The sequence below is a fragment of the Typopeltis vanoorti genome, chromosome 3, assembly GCF_054136105.1.
Source record: "Typopeltis vanoorti isolate ZY-2024b chromosome 3, IOZ_Tvanoo_1.0, whole genome shotgun sequence".
Classification (NCBI taxonomy): Eukaryota; Metazoa; Arthropoda; class Arachnida; order Uropygi; family Thelyphonidae; genus Typopeltis; species Typopeltis vanoorti.
Window position 1 is genome coordinate 9,312,320 of NC_143551.1, and position 24,279 is coordinate 9,336,598.

The window sequence follows — 24,279 nt, forward strand, 5'->3', positions numbered from 1 at the left end:
CTCTCCATGGAGAATGAATTTGATTACTTTACTACTTTTTGACCAAATTTGTTATAACTATTATTCAATTTATTTAAAGAATACCTGGAGACTTACACTAGATTTGTTTAAGAGTAGAACATCATCTGTATAAAACAAGAGATGAATGATATCTCTGATATTGATTCAAGTTTAATGCCACTTTCTTTTGTGTGATCCATATATAAGATGAATAAGTGAGGTGATAGTCTTATGCTGATTTTAAATCAAACCATATTCCTGAAATTCCTTCATTCCTAGCTGCTAACTTAAATATGAATATGTATTGCTCTGTATAATGTTTCAGTTTAGAAAAGGAAGTAAAAATGTTTCGTTATATTCTCATAATTTCTGAACGCTAAGGATGTCTTTATAACCTTGTGAAAGTGACATACTCTATCTCCTGAAAAGCTTTGGTTAACTGATAGTTCTGCTTGCTATCAGTAAATGCTTGAAAGATGGAGATTGGTTGTCCACTAGTCTTCAAAGTTAGCAATAAAAGAGTACTAATTACTCCCTTTATGGAATAAAAGGAAAATTTTCTTAGTCTCTTCTCAAGTATGCTTGTATAAATTTTAGCTGAACTCTCAGTATGGAAATTTCTCTGTAATTTTAACATTTCCTGTTTTACAGATGAGAATTGGATTTTTTCTATAATGATTTAATTGAGTGCCATGTGCTTGAAAAATGGTTGCAATTTTGTGCTCTGAAGATGCTGGGTAGAAAACCAGAAAAATATTACTAAGTTCAATAAGTTAATTTTATCTCCTCTTGGTGTTTATATGTGTATTATGAATAACCAACACCATCTAAGCCTTTCTATAGATATACAAAGCAATATCATTTTTAATGATAATGTGACTGCTGAAAGTAATATTTAAATACTCTCTTTAAGCAATTCAGTATGTATTTAGTGGATTTTTCTCCTTACTGTACCTGATACCTCTTTCATGAATGTAAGAAATTATTTCTCATAGAACAGAATATAACACCCATCTTATCACATACTATATTGGTGTTATATTTAAAACAGGAAGAACCTTGACTAAAGTAAACTTGAAGATAGAATCCCAAAAACTGTTTCCTCTCAGTTTTCATTACATTTTAATCATAATACCGACTCTTAACAAAGAATATTTTTAAGTGGTGGAAGGATTATTTTTGTAAAAGCTTCATTAATCTTTACAAAGTTTTTACAAAACCACTCTTCAGAAAAAAATTTTTATTTCTTCAAATATAAAAATAAAATGACTATAAAACTTGGGTAGGAGATGAAAACATTTTTTAGAACACTCTGTAATGCAAGCAGATATAAGAAAAATTGCATCGGGCACTTACTTCAGGCCAATACATATCAGGGACCTAAGTTTTACATCCATTTGGGCATGAGCTGCATCATGTGTCATATTAACTGCCTGAACGGACTGAAAAAAAAAACAAAAAAGAGGAAAATGGGAAATCCTATATAGGATTTTCTATATAGAAATCCTATATAGAAAATCTGAAAATCAATATAGCTATCAAGACCACAGAGTTACTAGGAGTCACTGATAACTTTTTAATTCTATGATACAGTGCACAAAATGTAATGAAGTTATATTTAAACTTTTGGGTTTAAGAAAGCAACAGATTACAGTAAATGTTATCACAATTCCCTCTATCCAGGGTATACCTGAAACAACGTTTAACTTTAAGGTCCTCAGGCTATCCAACCAAGTTGAATTCTATGTATAATTTCTTCTTTACAGTCACTCTACTGTGATCTTTTGTCCTAGGTAAACATAGGAGGCTACTATATCAATTTCCTGGTGTTCCATTTGCATTGGCTTTCTTAGTAATGTATTTATTATACATTATTTTTGGTTTGTCTTTGTTTATATTTAATCCCTTCTTTTTATTTTCTGCATTCACTTCAGTGATGCAGTTTCCTAAAAGAACAATATCATTAGCAAATCGTAGGCGATTTAGTTTTTTCCCATTTACCATAATTCCTCCATTTTTCCAATCCAAGTTTAAAAGGTTTTCCAATTTCCAGGTTTTCAAAATTTTCTTCTAGAGCTGCTGTAAATAATTTAAGTGAAATGGATTGCCCGTCCAACTCCCTTTTATAAAAGAAATTTTATAACTGTTCTTGGTTTTAAAGATGCAGATGAATTTTTTATATATATATATATATATATATATATATATATATATATATGACTATAGGGCTTCAAAAATAGCTGATGGTGACACTGAATCAAATGCCTTTTTCAAAAACAATCAAAGGATTTTTGGTATTCATTTGTCTTTCAATTATTTGTTTTATTACATATATGATCAATGGTGCTATAATTTTTTCTGAATCCTGCTTCTTCTGGAGGTTGGCAAAAATCTAGTCTGTTTTGTATTGTGTTGCTCATGATTTTTGTAAAAATTTTGTAAAAAAATCAAACTTATCTTTTACTTTTGATCCATTTCTGTCTTTCCCAGCTTCTATAAGTAAGTAATAAGCTAATCGCTTACACCTTTGATTCCCTTATATGGAGTAAGTAGGCGAGGTCGTTAAACCCTATCTAGCTTTTGGAGCAGCCAATCAGAGATAGCTGGTCCATGTCTATAACTAATTATAGGCAGCCACTGATCAAGAGACTGGCAAACAAATTCTGCTATCTCTTGGTACCTTAACCCTAACAGGATATGTTACCGCCTGAAAATTAATGTGGGTTCTACGTTAATTTTCTGAGTTTCCGGGACGAAAAACCAGCTTTCCAATTCCGGAGATCAACTGATTCGGGAATTGGTCGAAGAAAAGCTTAGAAAAAGTTCCACCAGTCGGCGACTAGACTTGAACTATAAGTCTATCTTTGGGCGGCCTAGTGCAAAGGATGCAAGTGTCACTTCCACTAAGCTACACCTCACTAATCTGCAATCACTACCTTTACTGAAACTATTTATTACATCTGTATCTTTGACAATATATTTTCGGTTTTGTTAACATATAATCTATTTTGTTAAACACCTCTCCATTTGGACTTCGCCATGTCCATTTCAGAGTCTTTCTTTTTTTTGAAGAAAGCAATCAAACACCTGTACTTTCAGCAAATTTTAACAATCTTTCTTCATTTTCATTCTTCTGTCCTAGTCCATATTTCCCAACTGCTTGTAGATATGCATCTCTTACACCTTCTTTACCATTGAAGTCTCCCATCAAGATCATAAAGAGCATATCATTACTATTTACCAGTTCGTCTAGTATTTATTAAATTCATTTATTTCTTACTCTGTGTAGTATGATTAACACATTATACAAGTATCTAAAGAAAATCTAATTATATAAAGAAAAATAAGTAATTTAATAAGTAGCACTTATTTTGTGACTAGTAGCTCATCACATTATCAGAGTAAATATTATAAAAGTGAAAGATAGGGAAAGATTAGCCAAGAACAGAAGATTGTGGAGGCAAGCTGTATAGGAGGCTAAGACTCACAACAGGCTGTAACACTGGATAGTAGGTAGGTAGGTAAATAGGTTACTGGCATTAAGCAAGAAAGTGCACAAAAAGAAGGTATTATGTAAAATATATAAAAAGAAAGTGATGTAGGAGTAGTGAAGTATAAGCCAGAAGGACAAAACATGTTTAAAAAAATCACAATCTGAATACCAAAGCAAATTCTAAAGTTATTTTATTTATTATTAGTTAAAAGATAAATGGTTACAGAACGGTAATTTTACTGAATGAAGATGATTAGAGTAGATACTATAGAAGACAAACTATCAAAAGCAGTGAATAAACAATTTCTCAAAGTATATCCAATGGATAAAAATTATATAGCACGTAAAGGAAAATAAGTGAATAAATAAGAAAATAGAAGTGGAATTGGACATACCAAATATGCTATAATGTGCCATTTCGCTCTAGTCCTCAGGAGAGCAAGGAGTATGTATGTGTGTATGTGTGTGACTCCTCGCTCTCCTGAGGACTAGAGCAAGGAAGTGAGTAACAGATGTTTCTCATAGAGGAGAAAGTATAGTAAAACAAAGCATAGTGAACAAAACACATTCTATTTACCATACATAAGTCCAGTGAGTAAAGATCAGATTTTTATTTTTACTTTGTCATCTATTTCTCCATAAAGAGAAATAGATGACAAAGGATACAATAACACTAAATGAATTTAATAAGGACACAGTGAGACTGAGCATGGATCATGATGTATCCTGAGACTCCTTGGGAGTTTATTTATAAAAATTTATAAAAGCTGTATTTATAAAAAAATAAAAACACATTTCTTACCCGGTATAAAATTTCTTCTGGTGTCAAGACTTTTCCATCTTCATCAAGTCTATAGAATAAATTAATGAAACTGAAATGCTGATCTCAAGCAACATTCTATTTTAAAAATCTCCTTAATTTATGCAGCAAATTATGCTTGATATAAAATTTTCTGAGATGACTGCTAGGAAAAAATATGCACATAACTAGAGAAATTAGTTTTTTTCTTTTTCCTAAGAGAGTATATATATATATATGTGTGTGTGTGTGTGTGTGTGTGTGTGTGTGTGTGTGTGTGTGTGTGTATGTGTATATATATATATATATATATATATAGAGAGAGAGAGAGAGAGAGAGAGAGAGAGAGAGAGAGACTGCAAAATCTAGCAAAACAGGAGAAAGAGTGGGTGATATGATAAAGGTCTATAAACTTCTGAAAAGGTGTTATAGGATGTCAGCTTGATTACATTTTCAGTAACATGGAAAGTAGTGAGAGGACAAAGGTTGGGGATGGGGGAGAATTTGTGGAAGTTAAGTTTGAGTGTGGTTGGCTAGATATTTCTCTCAAAGAGCAGTGAATAGGTGGAACAGTTTACCTGTTGAGGTGGTGAGTGTATCTAGTATAAATGAGTTTAAGGAGGTCTGATGGTTGGTGTGGGTGATGTATTGCCTTCTTTGATAAACCCACGTCTCACTGGAGGTCTTTGATGATAATAATACTTAATATATATATCATCAATTTCTTTTATGAAATTTGTATTTTATGAATTAATGAAATTATTGTTTAAACAGTAAACAGCAATATCAATCCAATATTATTTTAAAATAAAGAGCCAAGAGGCTATTTTTTTCCGGTGGTGTATATTAAGTTAAGGGGATAATAAATCTCTCATTATTTTAAAGCCGGATACAAAACTCTGAGATCGAAATCTATCAAAATCTGTTGTCGATATCGAAAACTAAGATTTCTAGCTCAGAGTTTCATATCTGGCTTAAAAATAATGAATTATTTTAAAATCCCATATATAATAATAATTCTTATATGATCAACTCCATGAGTTCCAGAAGACTGATCCTGAAGCCCACATTAATCATTATTCAAACAATGTCTATCATGCCTCTCAGTGAACTCATTCACTGACAGCACTCTCAACCACTTCTGGCAATCCATTTCACTATTCATTACTCTCCATTACCTTGCTAACCACACTCTTGCATAACTTACAGAAGTGTTATGTGTTATCCCTTGTTCTCTTACTTCATGTCATGTATTGAAAGATTTCTTTAGCATCTATTTTATAAAAACCCCTTTAGAAACTTAAGTGTTTCTACTATATACCCTCTATTCTACCTATTGACTTTATAACCTACAAACTTTCAGTCTATTTGCATCGGGATCATTTCACAGAAATTTCACTATCTTGGTCACCTGGCTCTGGATCCTCTCCATTCCTTTATTCCTCTGAACCACAACTTCCCATCCATCATCATCCCCAATAACCAGCCTCAATAATTTCTCATAGTCCCTTTCCACCATTTCCGCTTTGTGCACACTACCAGATCTCTACATGACTTTTATTTAATACCAACCTCCAGAGTTTAAAATTATCAGCAAACAAAAAGATATTCTACTTGAAATCATTCCCAACCATTGACATACATATTAATCATATGTACTTCAATAACAGCAACAATAGTCCACCTGCAGAGCCCTGCCTGTTATATGGCACATTTCCTTCATTATATACCACCATCACTATTCTTTGATTTCTATCAAACAGCCCACTTATTCAAGTCATCAGCTTAACATCCATGTTGAAGTTAAATGGTCAAAACACACTTCTAGAGATACGCTGTTATTTCCATGTAGGATCACTAATCTGATATGTATACTTAGATGATCATTACTTGAGTAGAAGTTTAATTGAGAAAACACACATTTAGCAGATATTTCTAAACATCTGTTTAGGGGAAGCTTAGGGTCAAAGCTGTATATAACTGACAGGAGATCTCCACATAGCCTTTAAAGGAATGCAGAGAACCGACCAGGATTTCTGACCTAATGTCCAATCTTAGCCTTCTCGTGGTGTACTCCGTTAGGTATCCACCTAGATACTCAATGAACGAGGATGGGTTGACAATTTAGGATTAAGCCAACCAAATTGTATTCTTGGCTTAAACCACAATATAAAATGATGGTACAACATGACAGAATTTCATGTCTGCTGGGACGTCACATGTTTAAACAAGCTCCCCATTGTTTTCACCATGAGCAAGGTAAAACAGCAAAAACTCAGCTACAGGAAAAAATCCTAAAACCCACCCCCAACTCAACATCACCTGAGTTCAAGATCAGTACTAGCGACATAAGAAGCCTGAATGGCAAAGAAATGGAGCTGAGGAATTGGAAAAGTACCAGATCGACATAATAGAGGTGACTGAAACAAAAAAAGGTGGTGAGATCTTTCTCAGCAATATATACAAAATGTTATATTTAGGCAATGACAATCAAGGAAAAGAAGGGGGTAATCATAGTATTCAACACTAAATATGAGGCTAATATTCTTGAATGGCAGGCAGTTTCAAGTAAAATAATGTGGGCACATATCAGAAACAGGGAATTGGGCAGTGAGACTTATTTGTGCCTATGGACACAAATAAGTCTTTGTGCCACATTAACACTTAGTACAACCACAGAAGGTTCTACTAAGGTTAACACAGAAGGTTAGTAGAACCTTCTGTGGTTCTACTAAGTAACACTTAGTAGAACCACAGAAGGTTCTACTAAGGTAGAAGTGGAGGAATTTTTTGAGGCTTTAGAGAAAGCAACTGACACAGTGAAAAAAGAAAAGTTGGTCCTTGTTGGGGATATAAATAGCAGAGTAGGAAATGATTGTGAGACATACAAAAATATTTTGGGAAAATTTGGAGAAAAGAGCAAAGCTAATAATAATAGCAAATACCTGTTGGATTTCTGCTCAGGATATGGACTGGTTATTACTAACACCATGTTCCAACATAAAAATGTGCACAAATTCACATGGAGAGAAGAGGCAAGGAATAAGAAAAGTCTCATCATCATCATCATCAAATTCTTGCCATGTACGCTCAAGGGGTGTACAGGATATGATAGTACTACATGAAAAAAATTACATCATTACTAACTTCCTATCTACAATTTTCCTCCAAATCAGTCTGTTACTTGTCAAGACTCCAACATTATCAGATCTTATATTTCTATTGTCTAAAGCACTTTGTACTGTATCAATCCACCAATATCTTGGTCTTCCTCTGGGTCATTTTGCTGCCAACCTGGCAGAGAACACTTGCTATGCTAATCTTTCTTCGCCCATTCTGTTTAAGTGACGATACCATCTCAGATTAGCTCTGCTAACGCATTCCTGGATGCTGACAATGTGAAGTTCTTTCCTAATATCCTTGTTTTTAATATGATGTCGCCATTGATGCTATCTGTTCACACCTATAATCTTTCTCAGGACTTTCATATCTGCGGTCTCCCGTCTTCAGTCAAGTGTTTTACATCTCACCCAGCTCTCAGATCCATAAGTTAAAACTGGTTTGAACACTGTCTTGCATACATCTAATTTGTTCCGACTAATTTCTCTCTTATTCCATATTCCACATATTCCATAGTCAATTGAATAATGAATTTATTCAATTGACTTCCCACCATACCAGCTTTGCTGATTTTGTTGTCTATTTCTATATTTAATTTACCATCGTCAGTAAAAATCGTGCCTAAATAGCTGAAATGTTTTACTTGTTCCACAGGTTCTCCATTCACAACACAGTTGACATTTTCAATGATTCTGCCTATTTTCATTGTCTTTGTCTTTTTATTGCTGACCTTCATACCATATCTATTACAACAGCTATTCAATTTAGTCAGAGAATCTTGCAGACTTGTAGCAGATTTATTTAGAAGTATAACATCATCTGCATAAAGCAAAGAGCTGACATTAACATCTCCAATTTTAATATCATATTTAATACCACTTTCCTTCATAATGTGATCCATATAGATAATGAATAACAGAGGAGATAATGTATATCCCTGTCTCACACCAGATTTAACATTAAATGATCTTCCTGTACTTCCTTCAATTCTAATTGCTGACTTACAACTCAAATAAAGACTAAGTACTGCTTGATATAATGCCCCAATGACACCATATAACTGTAGTGTATTGAATAGCTTCTTTCTTGGCACCTTGTCATATGCCTTTTCCAAATCGACAATACTTAAATACAGATCTTTGTTATATTCCCATGCTTTCTCAATTATCTATCGTAAAGTGAAGATCTGATCCTGACAGCCTATATTTGGCCTGAATCCAGCTTGTTCTTCACCAAGCTTTTCTTCCACAATTCTTCTCAACCGTTTCTCAAGTATACTTGCATAGATCTTACCAGGAACACTCAGTAATGAAATACCTCTGTAATTCTCACATCATCATCATCATCATCAAATTCCTGCCATGTACCCTCAAGGGGTGTACAGGATATGACAGTACTACATGAAAAAATTACATCATTACTAACTTCCTATCTACAATTTTCCTCCAAATCAGTCTGTTACTTGTCAAGACTCCAACATTATCAGATCTTATATTTCTATCATCTAAGGCACTTTGTACCGCATCAATCCACCTATATCTTGGTCTTCCTCTGGGTCGTTTTCCTGCCAACCTGGCAGAGAACACTTGTTTTGCTAATCTTTCCTCTCCCATTCTATTTAAGTGACCATACCATCTGAGATTAGCTCTGCTAATGCATTCCTGGATGCTGACAATGTCAAGTTCTTTCCTAATATCCTCATTTTTAATATGATATTGCCATTGATGCCATCTGTTCACGCCTCTAATCTTTCTCAGGACTCTCATATCTGCGGTCTCTAGTCTTTGGTCAAGTGTTTTACTTCTGACCCAGCTCTCAGATCCATAAGTTAAAATTGGTTTGAACACAGTCTTGTATACAGCTAATTTAGTGTTCCGACTAATTTCTCTCTTATTCCATATGAATTTATTCAATTGACTTCCCACGATACCAGCTTTGCTGATTCTGTTGTCTATTTCTATATTTAGTTTACCATCTTCAGTAAAAATTGTGCCTAAGTAGCTGAAATGTTTTACTTGTTCCACAGGTTCTCCATTCACAACACAGTTGACATTTTCAATGATTCTGCCTATTTTCATTGTCTTTGTCTTTTTATTGCTGACCTTCATACCATATCTATTACAACAGCTATTCAATTTAGTCAGAGAATCTTGCAGACTTGTAGCGGATTTATTTAGAAGTATAACATCATCCGCATAAAGCAAAGAGCTGACATTAACATCTCCAATTTTGATATCAGGTTTAATACCACATTCCTTCATAATGTGATCCATATAGATAATGAATAACAGAGGGGATAATGTACATCCTTGTCTCACACCAGATTTAACATTAAACCATCTTCCTGAACTTCCTTCAATTCTAACTGCTGACTCACAACTCAAATAAAGACTAAGTATTGCTTGATATAATGCCCCATTGACACCATATAACTGCAGCGTATTGAATAGCTTCTCTCTTGGCACCTTGTCATATGCCTTTTCCAAATCGACAAAACTTAAATAGGGATCTTTGTTATATTCCCATGCTTTCTCGACTATTTGTCGTAAAGTGAAGATCTGATCTTGACAGCCTCTATTTGGCCTGAATCCAGCTTGTTCTTCACCAAGCTTTTCTTCCACAATTCTTCTCAACCGTTTCTCAAGTATACTTGCATAGATCTTGCCGGGAACACTCAGTAGGGAAATACCTCTGTAATTCTCACATTCAGTCTTATTTCCCTTTTTATATATGGGTACTATGAGAGCTTTACTCCAATCATCGGGAATTCGTCCCTCTGTCCAGGCTTTCTGAACTATGCAGTGCAGCCACTGTAAGACTCTTATACCACCATACTTCAGCATTTCTGGTCGAATATCATCTACTCCTGCTGCCTTTCCACATTTCAAGCCTTTGATGACTTTTTCTACTTCAAGTATGGATATGTATTCCTGACTGCATGCCTGGTCAGTGTTTTTTACCACTGTGCTGTCATCACTGCTTGTTTCATTTAGCAGTTTTTCAAAGTAATTACTCCATACTTCAAGGATATCTTTTTCTCCTGTTTTCATTTCACCTTTATCATCTCTAATTCCTTTTACAGCACACTTTCCTACATTCAGCTTTATTTCCCATTTTATATATGGATACTATGAGAGCTCTACTGCAATCATCGGGAATTCGTCCCTCTGTCCAGGCTTTCTGAACTATGCAGTGCAGCCACTGTAAGACTCTTATACCACTATACTTCAGCATTTCTGGTCGAATATCATCTACTCCTGCTGCCTTACCACATTTCAAGCTTTTGATGGCTTTTTCTACTTCAAGTATGGATATGTATTCCTGACTGCATGCCGGGTCAGTGTTTTTTATCACTGTGCTGTCATCACTGCTTGTTTCATTTAGCAGTTTTTCAAAGTAATTACTCCATACTTCAAGGATATCTTTTTCTCCCGTTTTCATGTCACCTTTATTATCTCTAACTCCTTTTACAGCACTCTTTCATCCATTCCTAAGCTTCTTCAACAACCTCCAGAATATTTTGCCACCTTCTTCATATTTATTTTCTATATTCTTCCCAAAGTCCTCCCATGAGTTTTGTTTAGCTAGTTTTACACACTGTTTAGCTTTCTTACATTTGTCTCTGTATTCTCTAAGAGCACAAGCTGACTTATTTGACAGGAACTTTTGATATGCTTTTTTCTTTTCCTTCACTGCCTTTTAACTTCCTGTATCCACCAGGGAGTTCTGATTTTTTTATCCTTACAGACAACATCACTAAATGCCTCTGTGGCTGAATCAATCAGGGTTTTCTTCAAGGCTTGCCACCGAATCTCCTAGTTTTGGTTCCTTTTCTCAAACTCTTTCATTTTTTTTCAATAATCTTTGTGTATTTTAGTCTACAGTTCACATCTGAGAGCTACTCAACTTCATCATCATCAAATTCCTGCCATGTACCCTCAAAGGGTGTACAGGATATGATAGTACTACATGAAAAAAATTACATCATTATTAATTTCCTATCTACAATTTTCCTCCAAATCACTCTGTTACTTGTCGAGACTCCAACATTATCAGATCTTATATTTCTATCATCTAAGGCACTTTGTACCGTATCAATCCACCTATATCTTGGTCTTCCTCTGGGTCGTTTTGCTGCCAACCTGGCAGAGAACACTTGTTTTGCTAATCTTTCCTCGCCCATTCTGTTTAAGTGACCATACCACCTGAAATTAGCTCTGCTAACACATTCCTGGATGCTGACAATGTCAAGTTCTTGCCTAATATCCTCGTTTTTAATATGATATTGCCATTGATGCCATCTGTTCACGCCTACAATCTTTCTCAGGACTCTCATATCTGTGGTCTCTAGTCTTTGGTCAACTGTTTTACTTCTGACCCAGCTCTCAGATCCATAAGTTAAAACTGGTTTGAACACTGTCTTGTTCAACTTTTATTTGCTTTAAAACTCTCTTACGTGTTATTCTTTTCAATATGAAATTCAATTTTATCCTGCTCAAGACTAAATAGTGATCACTTCCAATTTCAAATCCTCTGTACACTCTAGTGTCCTGCACCGGGGAGAAAACATCACTATCAACAATAATATAGTCAATGAGACTTTTCTTATTTCTTGCCTCTTCTTTCCATGTGAATTTGTGCACATTTTTATGTTCGAACATGGTGTTAGTAATAATCAGTCCATGTCCTGAGCAGAAATCCAACAGATATTTGCCATTATTATTAGATTTGCTCTTTTCTCCAAATTTTCCCAAAATATTTTTGTATGTCTCACAATCATTTCCTACTCTGCTATTTAGATCCCCAACAAGGACCAACTTTTCATTTTTCATTGTGTCAGTTGATTTTTCTAAAGCCTCAAAAAATTCCTCCACTTCTACCTCAGTAGAACCTTCTGTGGGACCATAGGCACAAATAAGTCTCATTGTCCAGTTCCCCATTCTCATATTTGCCCACATTACTCTACTTGAGACTGACTGCCATTCAAGAAGATTAACCTTCGTATTTTGTGTTGAATACTATGGCTACTCCTTCTTTTCCTTGATTGTCATTGCCTGAATATAACATTTTGTATTTATTGCTCAGAAAGATCGCACCAGTTTTTGACTTTTTTGTTTCAGTCACCCCTATTATGTCGATCTGGTACTTATCTAATTCCTTTGCTAGCTCCATTTCTTTGCTATTCAGGCTTCTCATGTTCATAGTAGCGGTCTTTAACTCTGGTGATGTTGAGTTGGGGTTTGTTTTCAGATTTGTACCAGATAACAGCTCATTTTTTGCTGTTCGCATTGGTTCCCTGGCAAAAACAACAGGGGCCTTGTTTAACCGGGTGACGCCCCAACTGGCATGAAATTTTGTCACGTTGTACCATCATTTTTTATTTTGGTTTAACCAATAAGAATACAATTTGGTCGGCTAAATTCCAAATTGCCTAGAAAAGTCTCATTGACTATGTTATTGTTGACAGTGATGTTTTCTCTCTGGTGCAGGAAACTAGAATGTACATAGGATTTGAAACTGGAAGTGATCACCATTTAGTTTTGAGCAGGATAAAATTGAATTTCATATTGAAAAGAACATGTAAGAAATTTTAAAGCAATTAAAAGTTCAGCAGCTCTCAGATGTGAAGTGTAGACAAAATACACACACATTATTGAATAAAAAACGAAAGAGTTTGAGAACATGAACCAAATCTTGGATGTTCGGTGGCAAGCCTTGAAGAAAACATTGACAGATTCATCCAGAAAGGCATGTGGTGAGGTTATCTGCAATGATAGAAAAATCAGAAATCCATGGTGGACACAGGAAGTTAAAGAGATAGTGAAGGCATAACAAAAGTTCCTGGCCAAAAAGTCAGTTCGTGCTCTTAGAGAATACAGAGACAATGTAAGAAAGCTAAACACTGTGTAAAACTAGCTACACAAAAATCATGGGAAGACTAAATATCATGAAGGTGGCAAGATATTATTATTATTATTATTATTACCTCAAGACCTCATGGAGTCATAGACTCATCTGGGAGGTCCTTTTATCACACACATCTCATCATACCGTGTCTTAAACACATACAAACTCCTTGCAGACACCACACTCTCAGGCAAGGCATTCCAATCATTCACAACTCTGCACGAAAAAAACCTGCCTCTCACTCCCCTACTCACACCCTCTTTATACAGTTTCCAGGGATGAGCTCTGGTTCTCCCCTGATCTCCCACTATTCTCTGTAGAACTTCTCCACCATTGATCTCATAACAACCCCCTTACCAACTTGTAGGTCTCCGTTATATCTCCCCTCTTCCTCCTCTCCACCAGACTCTGCAAATTACATCTACTCAATCTTTCCTCATACTCAACATTACAGAGGTCAGAAACTACTTTAGTCAGTCGCCTTTGGACCCTTTCCAACATCTCTTCATCCTTCTGAAAACCCGGTGAACAAATCTGGGCACAACAGTCCATGTGTGGCCTAATCAAAGCCTTATACAACGGAACAAGAATCTCCCTACTTCTACACGTCAGTGTCCTCCGCATCATTCCCAGAAGCCTTTGTGTTGTCTTCACAATTTTGGCGATGTGTCCCCTAAGTTTTAGATCCTTATCCACTATCACCACCAGATCTCTTATTTCCTCTACTACCAACAATATATTCTCACCAAGCATAAATTCTGCATCACATCTTTGTTTTCCAAATTTTAAAACCTTATATTTTGCAACATCGAACTCACATCCCCATTTCCGTGTCCAATCACTAAATTTATTCAAGTCTTCTTGCAAGGCCACAACATCTTCACTACTCTTTATGGTTTGTCCCAACTTTGCACCATCTGCAAACAACTGAGTATCTCCATCCAAATCTTCACCAATATCATTAATATACAAGTTAAACAGTAATGGCCCTAAAACACACCCCTGAGGCACTCCACTAGTGACTTTCCTTTTCCTGGATATCGCACCCCCATACACAACTTGTTAATACCTAACAGATAGCCAGTCTCCAATCCAATGCACTAATCTAATATCCAACCACATCTGCTCTAGTTTGACTGTCAACTTATCATGAGGTGCTCTATCAGAAGCCTTTGCAAAATCTAAGTATATTACTGTGTATCCTTCTCCTCTGTCCAAGGAAGCAGTCACTTTATTATAATAAGTAAGTAGATTACTAAAGCATGCCCTCGCTTTAGCAAATTCATGTTGTCCATCAAAGATAACATCATTGTTGTCAACCCAACTCTGGATCCTAGTTCTCACAAGCTTCTCCAAAGTCTCCTGACACACAAATAGGCCTATAGTTTGATGGTTGAGTTCGATCACCTCCTTTATGAAGTAGCACAATCTTGTCCTCCTTCCACTCTTTAGGAACTTGACTAAATGCAAGACTCGTATTAAAAAAATATGTCAAGGCAGGTGTCAACTCTCTGGCATATTCCTTCAGAATACACAGTGATATATTGTCAAGTCCCACAGCCTTATTTACATCTAGTTTACTCAAGTCCCCAAACACCTCTTGCTCACTTACAGTCAGTCTCTCCTCCCGATCATCAACTGCTCTCAATCTCTCCATGAAGTCACATTCACAAAACTGAAGGATCTTTATGAACTGCTCATTAACTTCATATTCTACACATTCTGCAACAGCTGTCTTTATACCATTTTCTCCAATCAATGTCATCCTTCCATAATCATTATTTCTTTTGCTGGCTACATATCGAAAGAACTCCCTAGGATTCTTTTTGGCTTCATTAGCTAACTGCTGATCATACCTCTCTTTAGCTACCCTCACCAACCAAGTCACCCTCCTTGCTGGTCTTTGTAGACCTCATGAAATTGGCTATTTCCACTTCTCTTATGCTGCCTCCACAATGCCCTTTTTCTCTGTATCGCATGCTTAATCTCTTTATGCATCCATCTCACACCTACCTTATTTAACCTTCTCACCCTTGGAATACATTTAGACATTGCATCTACTAAATAGGTTTTGAAAATCCCCCAAGCTGCAGTGATATCTTTTCCAGCTAACTCCTCATTCCACGCTACACCCGCAAGCTGTCTCCTGAGCTCTTCATAATCACCCTCCTTGTAGTTCCACATATACCCTTTTCTCACAGGGGTCCTCGCACTGCTGGCAACCACCCAGACAATCGCCTCATGGTCACTCTCACCAATTGGTATATGATTTGACACCTCATTTATAATTACATCCTCTGATGAGATGACCAAATCCAAGACCCTTAATCCTCGTGTGCCCTCTGTTACATACTGTCTGAGGTAGTTATCCCTCAAAAATTCAAGAAACTCATTTTCTTTACTTCCAGTTGCTATCTCATCATTCCAGTCTATATTGCCATAATTAAAATCACCCATAATGATCACTGTTTTCTTATTTGCTTGGCTAATTTGACTATACATTTCACTATCACCACCATCCACATTACCTGGTCGATAACAACATCCCACCAAGTATTTGATTCCATTCACTCTATCTCACACCATACTGCCTCAAAACCACTGGCACTATTTCTGTCTTGCATCTCTACTTTCTATGGACATAACTCTTTCTCTATCATCAATAGCACTCTCCCTCCCTTTTTACCCCTTCTATCCTCATGAAACACATCATACCTTTCCATCTCTATTCCTGTCAGGATGTCATTCTCTTCCAACCATGTCTCACTCATTCCGACAATCTTTGGGTGAACAGACGCAATTAGTGTAACCATTTCATCTGCCTTGTTTCTTAAACTTCTAGCACTGGTATACAAAAACAACAGCTCATTTCTGGATCTACAGCTAGTTCCACTTATACCACTCACTCGATGTGATCTCTCCATGCTAGACTGGGGCCATTTCCTTTTCTGCTTCTTCATTTTAGAACCCTTTTCAATTCCAACTGTTTCCTCTTGATCCCTGGTCATCCCATTCCTTTCCTGCCTACACTTGCTCTCACCTCCTCTTGGAGCATCCACCTTTCTCACGCTGTGTTCTGGAGCTTGTTGAAGAAGCTCAGAAATGGAGGAAAGAGTACTGTAGAAGATTAGAGATGAAAGGTGACATGAAAACTGGAGAAGAAAAATATATCTTTGAAGCAATGGAGTAATTACTTCGAAAAATTGCTAAATGAAAGAATCAGTGACAGCCCAGTGGTAAAAAACACTGACCAGGCATGCAATCAGGAATACATCCATACTTGAAGTAGAAAAAAGCCATCAAAGGCTTGAAATGTGATAAGGCAGCAGGAATAGATGATATTAGACCAGAAATGCTGAAGTATGGAGATATAAAAGTCTTACAGTGGCTGCACTGCATAGTTCAGAAGGCCTGGACAGAGGGACGAATTCCCGATGATTGGAGTAGAGCTCTTATATTACACATATATAAAAAGAGAAATAAAACCGAATGTGAGAATTACAGAAGTATTTCCCTACTGAGTGTTCCTGGTAAGATTTATGCAAGTATACTTGAGAAACAGTTGAGAAAAATAGAGCATACAGTTCATATCAAACATTCTGGAGAGACAATTAGCTATTTAACATCAGTAATATGGTATTCTACACTAGAAGGGAGAAGAAACCATAAAAATCTTGAGCAACTCTGGGATATCACAAATTCTTCTACTCTTGATAGTATTCTCCTCAGGTATTCTCTACACCAGGAATTCTCAACCTATGGTACGCGTACCACTGCCGGGTGGTACGAAAACAGATTTGCTTACTGGTACATCTAATATCTTGAATTATATATAGTGGTACGCCACTGGAAAAGGTTGAGAACCCCTACTCTAGACCAAAGTACTTTGGTTTCAAGAATCATAAATCACTTTTTTTACACCCACTGGTGATCTGCACATAAAGTAATTTCTGAAATTATTCATAGAAATAAAATAAGATTAAATAAAATATGGGAAAAAAAAAAGCATAGCAAGGCATGCATAAAATATTTCATTGAATAAAAAAAAAAATCCTCCTCTGACATCAGAATAGAATGCCCACCAAAGCATTGGCAAATGTAATATATATTAAAATTTAAAATATATATATCACTGGCTCGATTCAAATCAGCACTTCCCATAAACGCAGTGAAACCTGCCATTGGTAATCTTTCAGCTTTAGAACAAGCTGCTCTCAATAAGCTTAGAAACAATTCTGACATAGTGATCCTACAGGCAGACAAAGAAAATGCTACAATTATCCTTGATTCAGATGATTATGACTATAAAGTTAGACAGCTTCTTAACACTGACACTTACTCCATTATGGATCATGACCCTACTAGAGAGCTTCAAAATCGCATCAATAACCTTTTAAAAACAACCTATGAATTTAACAGAGAAACCAGACCAGTTCTCCAATTTCTTCATTATCTTCCTCTATGTCTATATGGGACACCCAAGATTTATAAAGTAGATACACCTTTTTGTCCAATAGTAGAAGGGATAGATTCTCTGACGTATCCTTTTGCCAAATATCTAGCCAGACTATTAAAGGGCCTAACAGGACAATCACCATCCTTTGTTAAAAACTCTAAGCATTTTGTTTCAAGCATCAGCAATATTATCCTTGATGAACATGACATTTTAGCAAGCTTTGATGTAGTCAATTTGCTTATCAATGTTCCTACTGATGACCTACTTGCACTGCTTCAAGATAAATTCTCTAAGAAGGCTATGGTACCTCTCAAACACTGTATTTCATCTGGATACTTCAAATATAAAAATACAATAAGTTTTAAAATTTAATATTGTATCGATAAAAATACAATATATAAACAGAACTCTGGTGATCTGCACATAAAGTAATTTCTGAAATTATTCATCCAAATCCAAATAAAATAAGATTAAATAAAATATGGGAAAAAAAAAAAAAAAGAGGATGGCCAATGGTTAGCCATGGGCAGTCCCCTTTTGCCAGTTTTAGCAAATCTTTATATGGAAACATCTGAAAACAAGGCCCTAGAAGAATACCCTTCACTTCTGCTTTTTCATGAGTACCTGAATCATTAACACCCTAACGTAAAATTCACCTATGAATCTAATGATTCACTCCCATTTCTGGGACTTCTACTAACTAAGGAATCGGGTAAATTAAAAGTCTCTATACTCTATATTTCAAAAGTCTACACATACTGATAGATATCTACATGCCTCATCCCATCATTATAGACTTCAAAAATTAGGTATGATTTCCATACTAGGAGCAAGAGCCCACTGACTCATCACTGACAAGGATGAACTAGCCAAAGAACTTCAATTTTTAAGAAACACTTTTCTTTCAAAATGGCTATAGCGAGCACACCATCTCCAGACTACTCAACTGACATGAGACCAGAGAAATTTCTAATGAAGAAGAAAACAGAGGATTCATCATTCCCCCATATATTAGTTCTGTGTTAATAAAACTAGCAAAAATACTTAAGGAATATAAAATCAAAGTAGTATTTACTCCCTTTATCAAGATGAGATCACCATTAAAATCCACAAAAGCTTAACATAACCCACTTCATTATCCAAGTGTTTATCTCCTATGGTGTGATTGCCGGTCATCTTCACTGACTCATCATTGACAAGGATGCTAGCCAAAAAACTTCAACATTTAAGAAACACTTTTCTTTCAAAATGGCTATAGTGAGCACACCATCTCCAGACTAGTAAATTGACATGAGACCAGAGAAATTTCTAATGAAGAAGAAAACAGATGATTCATCATGCCCCCATATATTAGCTCTGTGTTAATAAAACTAGCAAAAATACTTAAGGAATATAAAATCAAAGTAATATTTACTCCCTTTATCAAGATGAGATCACCATTAAAATCCACAAAGCCTCAACATAACCCACTTCCTTATCCAAGTGTTTATCTCCTATGGTGTGATTGCAAGTCATCTTAGTACGGACAGACAGAAAAATCAATTGAACAATGCATTGAAGAACACATTTGAGATATTGAATACCATAGAAATGAAGCCTCAGCTTTGTCATCAAGTGTGCTCTCTTCAGCTGACCCACAAGATGCTATGCAAATGAGACATCAAGTTTTATGGGATAAATCAGAACTGTTACACTGTTGCTATGATACAGAAAGAAAAATATGGGAATCTTTGGAAATAGCATTAGATCCTAAACATTTAAATATTAACTAAACGCTTAACTTGTCTGAATGCATCCTAGCCTTCATTAATCAAAAACGTTCAAATTAATGTTCAGAACAATTACAAATAATTTTTTAAAAATAACATCAGTCTCTTTTGAACTGCATAACAGTTGTAACCTTTGTTAGTCCTTACTGTTTTGACAGTACTAGTTTGTTTACTGATACCTGAAGAAATCTTGTGCAATTGGGATGAAACGTCATGTTACTAAGTAAATAAATGTTATCAATTTATTCCAGTGTTCTGCCTTATAAACTTTAATCAAATATTAAAAACTTTAATCAAATGAACCAGCAAAGTTTACATACTGTATGTTTCTTCACATATATGTATACTTCTATATATTCATTTTTTAAATTAACTGACTTAAACCCGAGAATTATAACACAATGATATTTATTTGAAAAAAAACGCGACATGTTTCGTCAAAAATGACTTCTTCAGGCGATAAGAACATAGAAAGATAATAAAAGACACTTCTATATATATATATATCAAAAAAAAAAAAAAAATCAGCTAACGCCTTTTTATTCCCGTATATACGGGAGTAGGCGAGGCCATTTAGCCCTATCTAACTTTTGGAGACTGAGTGGGCAGTTCAATCTCCACTGGTACCCAATCAGAGACAGATGGCCCAAGGCTATCACTAATTAAGCGGTACGCAGTGAAGAGAGACGGCTCAAATGTGCTGCCATCTCGTGGTCTCTAACCCTAACACAATATATTTAATGTCTGAAATAATGTGGGTTCTACGGTCGATTTTCTTGAGTTTACAGGACGAAAAACCCGAGTTTCCGGGAGGAAAAACCTGCTTGCCCGTGCCAGAGATCGACTAACTCGGGAACCGGTCGAAAAAAGGCTTAGAAAAATTTCCTCTAGTCGCCGACTAGACTCGAAACCAAGACTTCCTTCGTGCGGCCTAGCGCGATGGTGTGCAAACGCCACATCCACTGAGCTACATAGGCTCTCTTATATATATATATATATATATATGTATATAGAAATATGTAAACTTTGCCAGTTCATGAATATTTGAAGTATACATATAAAGAAGTATACTTTATAAAGAAGTATACATATATATATGAAGAAATAACAACTTACCTGAAAGTTTTACACAAAACTAATCGAGAATAAACAGAATTAAAATCTTTCTCTACTTCTTTATTTGCTACCTGCACATTACAAAAATAAAAATAAAACAATAACACAAATTTCTAAAAGGTTTAATTCCTCAATTAATAAAAATGTTAATTATACAAACAGTTGTCGCTTTCAAAAACTCGCAAGATCAATATTATTCACCAGTTTTATTTAAACAGTAAAAAAAATACTGTGAAAGTTAAATAACTAAGTTCAATAATGGTATGGCCTCAAATTATCTAGTCTAAGTGAGGGGAGGGAAGGGAAAGGAAAGGAAAGAGAGAGATGCATAAATACTGAAAAACATAGATAATCCACAATTTATATCTTACCATGTTTTAGAAATATTTTAGAATAAATTTTCTAACTATAGTGGATCTTACTGTATATTTGTATGCATCACTTGATCAAAAAATGTATCATATTTGCTTGTTTTTGAAAATCCTGACATATTTCCTAATATCGTCATAAATTTTTTCACAACTATTATATCATTATATTAAAATATTTATTTACTTTAGCCTTCTATTCCTTCTATGGAATAGAGATCTCATAATAATCATCGATAAAAAAAAAGAGAAATAAAACTGAATATGAGAATTACAGAGAGCGAGTATTTCCTTACTGAATGTTCCTTGTAAGATATATGTGAGTATACTTGAAAATGGCTTAGAAAAATTGTGAAACTGAGCTTGGTAAAGAACAAGCTGAATTCAGACCAAATAGAGATTGTCAGGATCAGATTTTCACTTTAAGACAAATAGTTGAGAAATCTTGGGAATACAACAAGTTTCTCTATTTAAATTTCATAGATCTTGAAAAGGCATAAGACAAGGTGCCAAGAGGAAAGCTCTTTAAAATGCTACAGTTAATATGGTGGAAATGGGACATCATAGTGAGCAATACGGTCTTTGTTTGATCTGTATCAGTAGTTAAAATTGAAGGCGGCAGTAAGTATGATGTTAAATAAGGTACAGGAAAATGGTCCGATGTTGAGTAATGTATGTGACAAGGGTGCAAATTATCTCCATTGTTTTTCATCATTTATATAGATCACATTATTGCAGGTGTTAATCTCAGCACTTTACTTTATGCAGATGATGTTATACTTCTGAATAAATCCAGTACAGGTCTGCAAGATTCCCTGATTAAACTGAATATGCTGTAACGAATTTCATATCAAAATCAGCAAGAAAAAGACCAAGACAATGAAACAGGCAGAAAATATCAGCTGCATTCTGAATGGAGAAAGTATAGAACAAGTAAAGCTATTTAGAAACACTTTTTAGTGAAGATAGCAAATTAAATATGGAAAGAGACAACAGAATTAGCAAAGCTGGTATGGTAGGAAGTTAAATGTTTAAATTTATATGGAATAAGAAAGAAATTAGTTAAAACACCAAACTGGCTATATACAAGACAGTGTTCAAACCAATTTAACTCATGGATCTGAGAGCTGTTTTAGAAATAAAACCCTTGATGAAAGACTGGAGACCACAGATATGTTCTGAGAAAGATTAGTGGAGTGACCAGATGGCAGTATCATATTAACAATGAGGATATTAGGAAAGAACTTTCCATTGTTAGCATTGAGGAATGTGGTAACAGAGTTAATTTTAGGTGGTATGATCATCACTTAAAAAGAATAGGAGTTGATGAAAGATTAGCAAAAGAAGTGTTCTTTGTAAGGTTGGCAGGAAAGAGACCCAGAGGAAAAGTTTTTTAGAAGACAGAAATATAAGATCTGGTGACGTCTTGACAGATAACAGATTAATTTGGAGGGAAATTGTCAATGAGAAGTTGCAAACATAGTTAATCTGAAGTGATATGGTCACTTAAATAGAAAGAGAGACGAAAAGTTAGCAAAACAGGTGTTTGATGTCAAGGTGTTAGGGGGAAAACTCACAGGAAAACCAAGACCTATCTGGACTGATACAGTTAGAAGTGCCCTAGAAAACAGAAATATAAGATATGATAATAATATTGCAGTGCCAACAAGTGAGAGATATTTTTTAATTTCACAAGATCAACAGTAATGTAAACTTAATCACATAGTACTGTTATAAAGAGCCAAAAGGCTATTTTTCCAGTGACGTAAATTAAGTTAGGGGGATAATAAATCCCGTATTATTTTATTTAACAGCCGGGTACGAAACTCGAAATCTAAGAGTTTCATGCCGAAGAACTATCGGCGAGTCCAAGTGTAAGTCATCACTTGGGTAGTACAACACTAGGCAACTCCGTCACTATCCTTAATATTTTCTCATAATGTAAAACGCAGCTCCTAGGAGATGTATTACTGTTTTACATTATAAGGAGAGTCACTACCCAGGCCGGTTTTGACCTTTATTGAGGTCTCATCAGTAAGTAGGTAGACCCTGGAATATCAAGGTTTAAGTGAACAGAACTTACATATACCTCCTACTAACGAACTGCCAGACCGGTGTACCCATATATTATTATTACTACGATAAAGAGCCAAAAGGCTATTTTTCCAGCAACATAAATTAAGGTGATAATAAATCCCGCATTATTTTAACTTTATTTTAATTTTTTTTAATTTTATTATATTATTTTAATTTTAACTGAAGTACTATTGGACTTGCTGATAGTTCTTTGGCATGAAAAACTCTTAGATTTCGATGGATTTCGATCTCCGAGTTTCGTACCCGACTGTTAAATAAAATAATACAGGATTTATTATCCCTTTAACTTAATTTATGTAGCCGGAAAAATAGCCTTTTGGCTCTTTATCGTAGTAATAATAATATATGGGTACACCGGTCTGGCAATTCGTTAGTAGGGGTATATGTAAGTTCAGTTCACTTAAACCTTGATATTCCAGGGTCTACCTACTCACTGATAAGACCTCAATAAAGGTCGAAACTGGTCTTAGTAGTAACCTCTCCTCATAATGTAAAACAGTAATACATCTCTTAGGAGCTGCATTTTACATTATGAGAAAATATTAAGGATAGTTACGCAGCTTGCTCCACCATTGCCACGAGTTGCACTACCCAAGTGATGACTTACGCTTGGACTCGCTGATAGTTCTTCGGAATGAAACTCTTAGATTTCGATCTCTGAGTTTCATACCCGGCTGTTATATAAAATAATACGGGATTTATTATCCTCTTAACTTATAGTACTGTTATATTATCCTTTAGATGCATTGAAGATACATATTAGTAAACTGATCATGACGTAAATTAACGCAAGAGTCGTGCATGGATAATTAACAAACCAATCATCATCATCAAATTTCTGACATGTACCCTCAGAAGGTGTACAGGATATTATGATAGTACTACATGAAAAGTTACAAACCAAATCAAATAATGAACAAACTAAACAAAGCCAAATATAGTAAAAGTCCCTTTTTTTACACTTTTCAGGGGACTGATGGAAAAAAGTGTAAATAGCAGGAAATGTAAAAAAAACATTAAAAAAAGGCTAAAAGATGACTTACTGCTAGTATGTGAGTCTATATACTAGATTACAAAATTTAATAACTGAAGATAAATGAATTTACAATTACTTACATTTATCTATTTAAAATAAATCTTTAATTGTTTTTGCT

General features: G+C 35.1%; 1 protein-coding gene across 1 annotated transcript in view; it reads right to left on the reverse strand.

Annotated features, from left to right (window-relative positions):
* The window catches only part of LOC150107901 (small G protein signaling modulator 3 homolog), a 231,624-nt gene that overhangs the window by 40,770 nt on the left and 166,575 nt on the right, over positions 1–24,279 (reverse strand). The window contains exons 15-17 of the mRNA XM_090415425.1: positions 20,661–20,731; positions 4,296–4,344; positions 1,357–1,442 (exon numbers count right to left, since the gene is read on the reverse strand). Coding sequence (XP_090271551.1) covers positions 1,357–1,442; positions 4,296–4,344; positions 20,661–20,731 — 206 coding nt within the window. The remainder of the gene's footprint in view (positions 1–1,356; positions 1,443–4,295; positions 4,345–20,660; positions 20,732–24,279) is intronic.